Source organism: Eubalaena glacialis, chromosome 6, assembly GCF_028564815.1.
Source record: "Eubalaena glacialis isolate mEubGla1 chromosome 6, mEubGla1.1.hap2.+ XY, whole genome shotgun sequence".
Taxonomy (NCBI): domain Eukaryota; kingdom Metazoa; phylum Chordata; class Mammalia; order Artiodactyla; family Balaenidae; genus Eubalaena; species Eubalaena glacialis.
This window is the reverse complement of record NC_083721.1, coordinates 68,949,466-68,962,826: the sequence shown is the minus strand read 5'-3', so window position 1 is coordinate 68,962,826 and position 13,361 is coordinate 68,949,466. Positions and strand designations below refer to the sequence as shown.

The window sequence follows — 13,361 nt, the reverse complement described above, 5'->3', positions numbered from 1 at the left end:
GTCCTGCCCTCACAGAGCCTGGACAGTTTTCTTTTTTCCATAATTCCCATAATTTCCATAATGACTCTTCTCACATGCCATGTATTTATTTTTAATTGAGATATAGTTGACATATAACATTGTATTACTTTTAGGTGTACAACATAATGATTTGATATAGTGTATAGTATGAAATGATCACCACAATAAGTTAACATCCATCACTACACATAGTTACGAATTTTTCTTCTTGTGATGAGAAGTTGCTTCTTAGCAACTTTCAAATATACAATACAATTACATGCATTTATTTTATAGTCAAAGTATTTTCAATGAATAAATTTTTATACTAAGCTTTTGTTTAACGTACATGCAAGCACACATTACATGGTATAAAACATTACAAACTGAAAAACCAGTATCCCTTCCTTAACTTCAGATTTCCTAGTTATCTGGAGAAACAACATCCCTTACCTGACATATGTCTCAGTAACTAGATAAACATAGAATCATATGAGACACAGAGGAAAGGGAAGAGGAGAGGGTTTAGGGTGAGTCAGAGGCTTTTAGCTAGGTGACTGGAGAATGGGGCTACCTTAGAGCTGTTAAGAGGAAGGACATACATTAGGAGGATAGAGGGAGTAATATCAGACTATAAGTACTGTTAAAATAGAAGAAGAAAATTTAGACTTTACATCATTTTAATAGAAATTTATTGAGAACTGCTCTGTATAAGAGTAGATACATGTATATGTATAACTGAATCACTTTGCTATACACCTGACACTATCACAACATTGTTAATCAACTATACTCCAATATAAAATAAAAAGTAAAAAAAAACATGTTACAAAACAGCAAGATGCTTAGAGCCTAATGAAGGCAAGGGCAGGGCAGAGCACACAAATGGTACTATTACAAGTACAAGCATGGCTAGCATAGCCGTCTATAACCCTTTAGGGTCCTTTATGTAGAATAAGAAGAACTACTATTTCTGTGGCTTTCCCAAAGTTCTCTTTAGGTTTGGACTGAGGCTTCTCCATCCCTTAGTCATGCTGCCTTAGAGCCAGAGTCTCCTAATTTATTTCTACAGGGCTAATATATTCCTCTCTTGCGCCCAGGTTTCCTGTCATTGAGAATGACGCATAGACAGTCCTCAGACACAAGTTTGCTAGCCCTGCTCTGGGCCAAGCATCACCTCCTTAGGACATCTGCAGGCTAAGTCAGCCTCTGGGCAATTTGTGTTCTGGTCCTTTTAATTCTGCTCCAGCTCCTTCTCTCTCAGCCATTCATTGAAAGAGCCCTAAGCCTCCTTCCATTCACCCCATTATTAAGATGATAGCTCTCCCCACCCAGCTCTGCTTCCAGCCAGATGAAACATCACAACAACCTGGCTATCATCAAAACCAATCACCAACCTCCAAGGAAACTGCAGTCGGCCTTAAGTCCATTTGGACAGACTGTCCATCCGTTGCCCTTCCTATGGCTTGTTGAAGGACTGGACAGACTGAACATTCATGTGTATTTCTGTTGGTCAAGATCTTTCATTTTCTTTCCTGTTTTGAGTATTGTGATCTCTCTCTTGGCTCTTGAACAGTTGCCCCAGGCCATTGTCTCAGTCATTTTCTTTGAGAAGAGAAGCAGGGTTTATGATGCACAGCACTCTCCTGCTTTATCCAGCACTCTTTGCTAAGGCTCAGCAGTAGCTTCTTGGGCAGGTGGATCCTCCTTAACATTAGCAACAGCCCAGATGGTAATGGCTACAGAACGGGTTCCTTCTCTGTCTCCAATTTCCCAGATTTTGAGTTGGTCTGCTCATTGTTGTCAGCACACTGGGCCACCACTTTCCTTACTGACCCTCACAGAGGGACAGGAACTCCTTAGCAGAGGGTGGACTTTTCTCAGGAATTACATTATTATAGTACATATTTCTTTATACTTCAAAATATTAATATTAACACTATAAGGCCATAAAATACATAACTCCCACCCAGACTGAAAAGGTAGTTGTTCAGTCACAGGTATACAAGATGGAGTGAGGCACTACCTGAGATTCAGAGTAGATAAAAGCCACAATTTGAGGAATTGGGAGTTTTACATAAAACACAATTTATAACATTAAGAGACTGAATCTGAAACAGGAGGTGTTAGTCTTACACATGATTCCTGAGCCAGGAACCAGTTCGGTGGGCTTGACCCACAAGTGTGCTCTGAAATGAAAAGAAACAGTTAAAATCTGTTCCTGGCATAGAGAGCAGAGCTGGCATTGTAGGGAGGCTATTTCACTTAGAGGGAATCGTGAAGCCCCCTCTATTATTAATAGTAATATTTTCTTGCCTTCTGGGAAGGCTTAGAGAGACATGAAAAAGGTCAGTCAAAACTTGAAAAGAAAAGCATATAAAAACCGGATAGTCATATGGCATTTACTCTTTAATTAAAAATGTGTAGCACTTTTGTCGCCTGAGGCTGTCTTTGAAATGTTAATATCACGCTGGGCTTCATCAGATCTTTCAGGTTCTTGGAGTTCTACTCTGGAAAAACAGAGAAAAGAATTCAGTGAGAATTCACAGTAGAGCCACTTTCTCTTTCTAGATTTCAATGATAGGGCAGAATATAAGGGGACATTGCATTAGCAATGAGGAGAAATAAACTACTGAAGAGAGGTGGAGATGTACCGTCCACACTTCCTAAATTATTATCTTTGATTTTTGTCTGGGCCTGCCCCTGCCCTATGCTGATTCCCTGCTGCCTTCCCTCTGCAGCTCTTCCGGACCACTTCTGAGCTAAGTCTGACAGGGCAGGCAAGATCTCAGCACCTGGGCTCACCATCCTGGATTCCGAGACTCACAGCGGCTGGTGTATCCAGATAAGTGCTGGGCACACTGGGAGCTGTGCACCCTGGGATCATGACTTGTGTCTCTGTGACCAGGTTTTTTTAATAAATTTATTTAATTAATTTATTTTTGGCTTCATTGGGTCTTCGTTGCTGCGTGCAGGCTTTCTCTAGTTGTGGTGCGCAGGGGCTACTCTTCGTTGAGATGCACGGGCTTCTCATTGCGGTGGCTTCTTGTTGCAGAGCACGGGCTCTAGGCGTGCAGGTTTCAGTAGTTGTGGCACACAGGCTTAGTTGCTCTGCGGCATGTGGGATCTTCCCGGACCAGGGCTCAAACCCGTGTCCCCTGCATTGGCAGGCGGATTCTTAACCACTGCGCCACCAGGGAAGCCCTGTGACCAGGTTTTTGACTTAGGGTTGCTTTGACCCCATGACTATGTGACCAGAGCATTGATATTCTTGAGAGTGCAGTTTCTCAGGGTGGGTGGAGGTACAGACAATCTGATTGCATCATGCTGTGAAAGGATGGATCACCAGGAATCTTTGTGTATTCCTTCATGCATACATTCATTCTTTCAACAAATATTTATTTTAATAGCCAAGATATGGAAGCAACCTAAGTGTTCACTGATGGATGAACGGATAAAGAAATTGTGATACACACACACATACACACACATACAGTAGACCATAAAAAAGAATGAAATCTTGCCATTTGTGACAACATGGATGGACCTTGAGGGTATTATGTTAAGTGAAATAAGTCAAACAGAGAAAGAAAAATACTATATTATTTCACTTATATGTGGAATCTAAAAATAAAGGAATAAGAATAATTTTAAAAAATCAGTTTATAGATACAGAGAACAGATTGATGGTTGCCAGAGGTGGGGGGGTATGGAGGTGGGAGAAATGGGTAAATTTTTTTTTTGGTTTAAATAAACTGAATTTTTAAAAACAATCTGAAAACTTGAACTCTTAAAGAAAAAAAGCACCTCACCAAATTTTGCCTTCCACAGCCCTCGTACGTGAACAAAGGAAAATATAAAGAAAAGGATATACACACTTCTCCCTATGCCATATTTAGGGTTACTTAAGTGCTGTTCTTATTTGGATTTGATTAGGTAAAGGATCTAGAAAGAAAGCCAAATAAATGAAAAATAAGTACAAATCAAACAAACAACTTAAATTATTGCTCAGCTGAAAGCAAACATAAGAGAAACTAAAGCCCAGAATAATGTTTACTTTTCCACAAAACTCCTTTTCAACATGTTGTATACTTATCAAACCATTAGAGTGTAAATTCTATAAGTCCTATCATCTTTCAACCAGTATTCACCATGAAAATTACAACTACTGAAAACTGTTAGTATTATTAAAAGGCTACTTTCTATAGATTCAAACATATCTGCTGCTGCAATTTCACAGTTTAAAAAATTTATTGAGCACTATATGCCAGGCACTGTGCTAGGTTCTGGCAGCACAATGATGAGCTTCACTGATATGTTCCCTGCCCTCTATAAAGTTTGATTTAGTTAAGTTTATAGAGTTTAATAATATAATTACACCAGTATATAAGTGTAACCTGGTGTTATGAAGAAAAAACACAGGAATCCACATGATACTATAACAGGCTGACACAATCTAGTTTGGGAAGGGTTTTTAAGAAAGTGCAACTTGAGTCAGGATCTGAAGAATGAGGTGAAGAAGTGGCAAAGAACATTCCAAGCAGAGGGCACAGCAGATGCAAAGACACTGAGGCTAGAGGGTACATATTATCACTCCTCACTTATTTATTTATTCATTCCACACATGTAGGACACCCAGGCACTGTGCCAGGTACTGCGGTTACCATGGTGAATAAGATGCAGCCTATGCTCACCACATCAGACCCTTTTGGTATTAATTTTTTACTTGACCACAACTGAACTTGCCATGACCCTTGGGCATTGTGCATAGGGCACACTGCCATCTATTTATAGCTAGGACATTTTCCTCCAAGTCCTAACTAGTCTGACTTTCCTTTTCCTCTCCATTAGTTCATGTATGCTGAGGTCCCAGCATGCCTCAGACCAAGCCTAGTTAAATTATAGACTCTCTGGGCATTGTACCTCTTTCAACAATGTTGTAGGGTCAGGACTCACCTTTTCTCAGTCTGTTCACTCTCTTTCCCCTCCACTTTGATGGTTTCTGAAAGAGACAAAAACAACTTCAGAAAATGTATTGCCCATAAATACTAAAAGAGGGAAAGTTTGAAGAGGCTCCTAAGTCCTAGGACTCAGAGAGAAATCGTTGTTGCCATATATGTGGAATAGATGGTTCCTTGATGAAATTTCATGGGGACTGAGAAGGAGCTTCTTTCATCCAAAAAGTAAATGCCTTCTTTTGTTCATTGTGCCTTAAGTTCTAATGTTGGGAATAGGTTTTACTTACAGCTCTGTTCTTTACTAAAATAAAAATACTACTGGGAGGTATAATACATTTAGTTTTAGCAATCATTTAGTGATGGGAAAAAAAGTTTCCAATCCTTTTCTGAAAGTAAGGTTTAGAAGGAGGAAGAAAAGGAAATCTTCCAGATGTTGGTGCCTAAATTGGTTAGCCAGCTGGTGCTACCAAATAATACACAAGGTTGCATGGAGAGGCTCAAGTGGGAAATTTCTAGTGGGCTAGACCTTCCAAAGCCTGAGTTCCTACTGGCATGGACTTACTACTGAAGCAACTTTGGGTGAAAATTCCTCTGTGTTGACTGTTATGACCGTGCTGTTGTCCCACTCTCAGCCTTACAGCAGGCGTTGTTAACCCAGGGTCCATGGAGGAATTTAGGGACCGCAGCAATCTTTTCAACAACACCCCTGATGGTTTTGAACACTTCCTATCTTTGGCAGTTCTCTTTGTGTGTGCATGTGTGTGTGTTTAAAAATAATCAGTTTTATTGAGGTAAAATACACAGTAAAATCCAATCATTTTCCATACAGATTTTGATGAGTTTAACAAATGTATGCAGTCATGTAACTACCACCACAACCAAGATATAGAACATTTATATAAGCCCAAAGAGTTCCCTCCAGCCCCTTTTCAATCAATTCCTTCCCCCCACCCCATCCCCTGTAACCACTGATCTGCTTAATGCCACAGTAGTTTTGCTTTTTCTAGGATTTCATGTAATGTGTAGTCTTTTCGTGCCTAGTGTCTTTCACGTAGCGTAATGCTTTTGAAATTCATTCATGTTGTTTCATGTTACCAGTAGTCCATTCCTTTCTATAGCTCAGCAGTATTTCATTGTATATATATAGCACCATTTGTTTATCCATTCACCAACTGCAAAAATTCAGGATGCCAGGTTTTCAGTATTATGAAGAAAACTGCTATGGACATTTGTGTGTGTGTCTCTGTGAAGACGTATGTCTTTATTTCTCATGGGTAAATATCAAGGATTGCTGGGTTGTATAGTAGAGCATAAGAATTTCAGTTGTTTAATATCCTCTCCAACATCTGACATTTATCAGTCCTTTTAATTTTAGCCATGTTAGTGGGTATGGGGTGGTATCTCATTATGGTTTGAATTTGTATTTCCCCAATGACTAACGGTGTTACGACTGTGTGACTGTGCTTATGGGCCATTTGTGTATATTTTTATGTGAAGTATCTATTCAAGTCTTTTACTTTCTGCCTTTTGTTATATGGATTGTCTTCTCATTACTGAGTAGTATTATATAAGTATGTATTCTGGTTATAAGTCCTTTATTATATTTATATTTTGCAAGCATTTTGTCCCAGTCTGTGGCTTGACTTTTCATTTTCTTAACAAAGTCAATGGGCAAAAATTTTTAATTTTGATGAAGTTCAGTTTATCAATCTTATCTTTTTATAATACAGTTTGTGCTTACCGTGTCCTATCTGAGATTTGCCCAACCTAAGCTCACAAAATTTTTCTTCTATGTTTTCTTTCAAAAGTTTTTTAATTTTAGCTCTTATTTTAGGTTTATGATCCACTTCAAGTTATTTTTTTGGGTGTCTAGGTTCATACTTTCCCATGTGGATATCTAACTGATCCAATACCATTTGTTGAAAAGACTATCCTTTCTGCATGGAATTAACTTGGCACTTTTGTCAAAATCAGTTGACAAAATCATATTTTTTGACTCTCCATTTTGTTCCATTGATTGATATGTCTGTCCTTTCACCAGTGTCACACCTTGACTACTATAGCTATATAATAAATCTTGAAATTAGGTTGTATAAGTCCTCCATCTTTGTTGTCATGTTTCAGAATTGTTTTGGCAATTGTAGATCCTTTGCATTTCCACATAACTTTTAGAATAAGCTTTTTAATTTCCACTAAAGAGCCTGCCAGGATTTTGATTGATAGTGCATTGAGACCAAAGATCAGTTTGGGAGAACTGGTATCTTAATAGCTAGTCTTCTAAACCAGGGACACGGCATAATTCTTCATTTATTTAGGTCTACTTTAACTTCTGTCAGTAGTAATGTTTTTTAGTTTTCAGTATACATACAGGTCTTGTACTTGTTTTTAAAAATTAATTCCAAAGCCTTACTTGATGCTACTGTAAATGGTATTAAAAAATTCAGTGTACAATTGTTTGTTGTTAGTATGTAGAAAAACAATAGATTTTGTGTATTGACCTTGTATCCTGATACTTTGCTACACTAAATCAGTTCTAATAGCTTTTAATGGATTCCTTAGGCTTTTCTACAAACATGATGTCATCTGCAAAATAAGGCAGTTTTACTTCTTTCTTTCCAATATGTATGCCTTTTATTTCTTTTTCTAGAGTTGTGGCACTGGCTAGGACCTCCAGTACAAGGTTGAACAGAAGCAGTGAGAGTGACATCCTTGCCTTATTCCTGATCTTAGGTGAAAGCAATCAGCCTTTTATCATTAACTATGATGCTAACTAAAGGATTTTAGTAGCTGTTCTTTGCCAAGTTGAGGGAATTCTTTTGTATTCCTACTTCTATGAGAGTTTATCTTTCTTTTTAAAAATTATGAATGGGTATTAATTTTGCCAAATGCTTTTTCTGTATCCATTGACATGTATTCTGTATCCACATGATTTCTCTTTTCAGTCTTTCAATAGGTGAGTTTTATTGCTTGATATTTGGATGTTAAACTTACCTTACATTCCTGGAATAAACCCCACTTAATCATGATGTATAATACTTTTAATACACTGCTAGATTTCAGTTGCTAATTTTGTTGAGCATTTTGGCATCTATGTTCACAAGGGATATGTGTAGTTTTCTTTTCTTTAATGTCTTTTTCTAGTTTTGGTATTAGGGCTCCCCCTGCCTTCAGAGCAGCCTAGAAACTGACTCCAGGCAGTAAGTTGTGGACAGTCATAGGGCTCACCTCATCTTTTCCCTTCTCTCAGGGACTATAGTTTTCTGTAGCCTGTTGTCCAATATCTGAAAACAGTTGTTACATATATTTTGTCTGATTCTAGTTGTTTACGGCAGGAGGGCAATTCCTGTAGCAGTTAATCCTTAATGGGAGGAAGGAAAAGTCTGTGTCTTCTATATAATTTTAAAAGAGCTATAACTGTTAGAAAAGTCTCTTATTTCTTTCTACCTTCTTATAACCTTCATCGAGATACCCTTTAGAGCCTCAGTTAAGTATGATCTTTGCACCCTATGGCAGTTTTTAGATATTTAAAGGCAGCACTTGTGTCCTCCCCAAGGCTTTTTTTTTTTCCCCCAGGCTGAGCATTCTCAGTTATTTCAGATATTTCTTTTTTTTTTTTAATGCATCTTTATTGGAGTAAAATCGCTTCACAATGCTGTATTCGTTTCTGTTGTACAACAAAGTGAATCAGCTGTATGCATATATATATCCCCATATCGCCTCCCTCTTGAGCCTCCCTCCCACCCTCCCTATCCCACCCCTCTTGGTCATCGTAAAGCACTGAGCTGATCTCCCTGTGCTATGCAGCAGCTTCCCACTAGCTATCTATTTTACATTTGGTAGTGTATATATGTCGATGTTACTCTCACTTCGCCCCAGCTTCCCCCACCCCACCGCCGTGTCCTCAAGTCCATTCTCTATGTCTGCATCCTTATTCCTGCCCTGCCACTAGGTTCATCAGTACCATTTTTTTTTTAGATTCCATATATATGCGTTAGCATACGGTATTTGTTTTTCTCTTTCTGACTTACTTCACTCTGTATGACAGACTCTAGGTCCATCCTCCTCACTACAAATAACTCAATTTCATTTCTTTTTATGGCTGAGTAATATTCCATTGTATATTTGACTGATCTTCCAGATACTTTGTAAATCTAGTTACGTTCTATTTTTGTCAAAGTTCCTCTTAAAAATAATGGTGCTTATAGCTGAATACAGTATTTCAGGATGTCTGTACACCAACACAAATAATATTATCCTTTCATACTCATGACAAAATCACCACCGTTTTTTTAAAAAAAGCTTCTATTTTAAAGTGAAAGCAGACAATAAAAAGACAGCTTCTAAACTTTTGGATTTGATTACAAATTTAGCATTTTGAAGAGCAGATATGATGATATCACCTGGTTTCAGTTTTTAAGCCCTGTGAAACTTTCTGTTTAAATGGTGGTTAAAAATGATTTATTTTGGAAAAGACATTTGCCCGTTGAGAAATCATTCCTGAAAGAGCTGAGACTCTTCCAGATTTGGAGGAGGGAGGCAAGTTGTACAAATTGTAGGTTGCTAGGCACTATTACAATACAGATTTTAGTCAGACAAGAACCAAATGAGGAAGTAAAACTTCAGGAGGAGCTATTTTAGTCTTTCTCCCCAATGGGTAAGCTGAGAGGGTAACTTCTGATTGGGAAAAGACAGTAATTGAAAGTTACAATTTCTCATGCTTTAACTGCCCTATTTGACAAAACAAAAAAAGAGAAGAGAGATTAGAAACCAGCTAGAACAACCATGGCATTTCCCTTTTATTCATTTAACAGCCTAAACAGGGTAAATATGTACGGTTGAGGAATAGAAAAACTGTAACTACTGAACAATCACTGGAAAGGACTTTTGACACCAAGTTAGTTAGTTGGAGGGCTGTCTCCTCTGAGAAAAGGATTAATATTGGATTAGGAGGAAGCTGCATTGTTGGAGAAATTTCTACTCATCAGTAAGCTTGTGTCTCTGTGGATGGGTCATGACTGTTTCCATGTTTGTCTACTGGCAGAATTTAGTTCCTTGTGGACTGAGATCCCCATTTCCTTGCTGGCTTTCAGCTGGGGGCCATTTCCAGTTTCGAGAGGCCGCCCACATTTCTTGGCTTATGGCCCCTTCCTGCATCTTGAAGGGCAGCAGTGGTGCGTTGAACCTGTCTCAAGCTTTGGATCTCTCCTCCTTCCATTTCATCTTTCTAATCCAGGTGGGAAAGATTCTGTGACTCACGTGATTAGATTGGGTCTACCTGGATAATCCAGGATAAACCCATCATTTTAAACTCAGTACGTTAATCACGTATGAAAAGTCCCTTTTGCCATGTAGGATAACATGTTATAGATTCTGGGGTATATGAGGTGGATATCTTGTTGTGGCATTATTCTGCCTATCATACAGCCAATGCCAGGGGTATCCACAAACAAGTGCAGACATTGCTGAAGTTACAAAACCCAGTTTTACAAACATCTCATATCTACGTGGCATGGTTACTTGGTACATCTCCCTCCTCCAGTGATATCAAGGCTCTTCTCTTTGACCAAACTTACTGGCACCTGTGACTATCTGACCAAACAACTTTTATCTACCAATATTCTTTATCCCATTCTTGAGGGGGTCATATATGTACTATGCTCTCTTGTGGTCTTCTGCCTGTTAATACTCATAGCTCAATTTGACCATCTCAAATGCAACAGACACCCTTCCAACTCTCTCATGTATACGGACACACCCTCTTTAACTCCCTTACCTAGTCTCCTGAATTTTTCTGATTGCTTTTTAGGGGAAGAAACATTTTACTTGGCTTCTCTCCATCCCTTTTCTTTGTTTCGTTTGTAAGCTAATCATTCCAATGCAAAACCAAATTTAGGGGACAGCTTATTTCCAAGCAGAAGGTCGCTTCTGCACATTTAGCTAATTCTAAAAGGCAATGAGATTGAGAGAAAGAGAAGTTCAAAACTCTCACTTTGAAAAGTCAAAGCCTGGACAAGCATGATATATCTGTACATCTGACCCTGCACTGTGAATTTTACACATTTGTATCATAGAAATCTCTCAGTATACCAAACATCCCTGCCTGAACATCATCAGGTCCATAATCGTGAACATTTAGAAGTGCTTTCACCATTTTACTTCATTGAATTCTCACAGTAACCTCATGAAATAAAGTAGGTAAGGCAAGGAATAATCAGCTTTGTTTGGAAACCAGAAGTACATTGGTAAACCTTAGGTTAGCAGTGTTGCCTTTCCTGGAAATCCAGGCAACCTTATCAGCTGCTGAGTCCCGTCTATATGGGCTCAAAACCCTGAGGGAACCTTTTCCTCCGAACACCTGCTGACTTTTTGCCAGCCTGGGCTCAGCCAATGAGCTCCAGAAGGCAGCTGATTGGAAGTTAGCTGCAAAGTGGCAATCTGCAGAGAGGACAAGCACTGACTCACCACATTCTTTAGAGGGGCCAGGCTGCTTCTTCTTCCTTTTCTTTAGTGTTAGAAAGAACACCATCCCACACACAACGACCAATGTTACAAGTAGAGCTGCAATCCAGAGGATGTGGTCTGGGACAGGGGGGCTTGGCACAGGTGGCTTTGCATCTAAAAATGAACCCAAGTTTTCAATCAGCCAGGAAGGTTGATTATAAAAGCTTTATAATTGCTGCTCTTCTCTTTATTTACATGCCAGCATCTCCTCAGGGCTCTACTGCCAGAGCAGCCTGAAATCCACATGATTTGGGCCATAGAAAATCCCAGTCTCAGGGCCTCGGCAGCTGACTGAGAACCAAGCCAGTGACTCTGACCAAGTGCCTGGACTGAGCTGCCTTGCCTTCCCTTCCCAGAGACTGAGATGACAATGACCGTGATCTAGAAGAGGGTCACCTTGGCCCTTGGTTTTGGAATCTGGGTAATGTACCTGTACTGAGGCTCTGAAGGTACAGTCATCTGGGCAGCATCTGGCTTCCTCAGCCCCCTATGTGGTCAGGCCCCAAGTTTTGAAGTTTCTCTTATAGTAATTCCTCCATCCACTATCATCTCTAAATCAGGCTCCAGACACCTCTCACCCAGACAAACATAGCAGCCTCTTTACAGGCCTCCTATCTCCAGCTTTGTTTGTTCTTTCCCCTGATGTCTAGGTGGACTTCCTCAAGCATGGCTTTCAGCCTGTCTCTCCTACTGGAAAACTTTTGATATGTCTTCATGCCCTGAGGATCAGGGTCAGAATCAGCTCCTGGGAAGTCAGGACTTACTTCCTTGCACAAGGACTCCTAAACTTACAGGAAGTTAAAAAACAGGCTTTGGGCGGAAAAATTAGGACTGAGTGGCCCATCTTATAGACATTTATGGGAAGAGGTCTGGTAGTTAATCTCAAATTACAGGAAAATAGGGCCAGCTGACCTCCCATTAGCTTAGGGGCATTTTGTGGACCCATGCCCTGTTCCTGGGACCTTAAGAAAAGGAGTTGTTGGTACTGCAGGCCACATTCAACACTTTTTGAGTCTGTCCCAGTTTAATTTCACTTGAACCTGTTTGGCATCCCAGTAAAGGAGGGTAATACTTGTTAACATGGAGGCTGCTACCTTTTGATACCCAAAAAGATTCCTTGACACAGGGCCTAACCTATATCTGATCTAGCCATAGAATAGGGACACAGAGAGGCAAGCCCCATCTTCCTGAGGCAGCTAGAGCTGAAACATTTCTGAAGATGGCGGCAGCTAGGAAGGTTTTGGCAGCAGTTGAGAAAATGCATAAAGGTGAGCCACGATGAGGCTCTAGTGGTGGCGAGGCTCTGTTCCTGTGGGAGTCATGGCAGAGAGCCCCAGGGTGTGTCATGTGTGGTGATGTTGGCAGCGCCAAGAAGGTGCTAAATTTCAGGACAGCATGGGAGAGGCTTCTATCAGGCCAAGAGAGGCTGCAGTGGAAGCAACCAGGACAGGCAGGGTGACCTCACCAGTTACTGAACTGTCAAGAGTCAGAGGTGTCTGATCAGAAGGAAATCAGCACCTGCCCAGGGGACTGGCCCACTGGTACAGCTAAGCTGGCTGGTGGGGACTGGCCCCAGGGGCTGTCCGTAAGAATGCATCAAGAGGCCAAGTTATGTTTGAACAGTGAAACACCAGGAGAGGGGAGGCATTAAAGCCAGAGGATGGAGCAAGGAGCTGGATGGATGCCTTAGGAGGGGGCAAACCAAGGGGCCAGAGGTGGAGGAGGGGCCAAGGCAAACAGAAGGCAGATGGGTGGGGGGAGGGGTCAGGATCAGAACAAGCAGTGTTGAAGGCAGTGTGGGTACAGAGTGCCTTTATTGCAGGAGAGACTCTTGCAATTACTGCTCCTCAAAAGTGGGGTCTCAAATATGGATGTATTCTAGGGCAAAGCCAGGAATTTAAA

General features: G+C 40.3%; 1 protein-coding gene across 4 annotated transcripts in view; it reads right to left on the bottom strand.

Moving 5' to 3' along the window:
• Positions 1–349: 349 nt before the first annotated feature.
• CD86 (CD86 molecule) overlaps positions 350–13,361 on the bottom strand; it is a 61,824-nt gene continuing 48,812 nt past the window's right edge. The window contains exons 5-7 of one of the 4 annotated variants that reach the window (XM_061194246.1): positions 11,421–11,573; positions 4,957–5,002; positions 350–2,510 (exon numbers count right to left, since the gene is read on the bottom strand). In XM_061194246.1, coding sequence (XP_061050229.1) covers positions 2,414–2,510; positions 4,957–5,002; positions 11,421–11,573 — 296 coding nt within the window. In that variant the 3' untranslated portion in view covers positions 350–2,413. Of the gene's footprint in view, positions 2,511–3,887; positions 3,946–4,956; positions 5,003–11,420; positions 11,574–13,361 lie in introns of those variants that run through there. The other 3 variants (XM_061194247.1, XM_061194248.1, XM_061194249.1) reach the window with 3 other exon arrangements.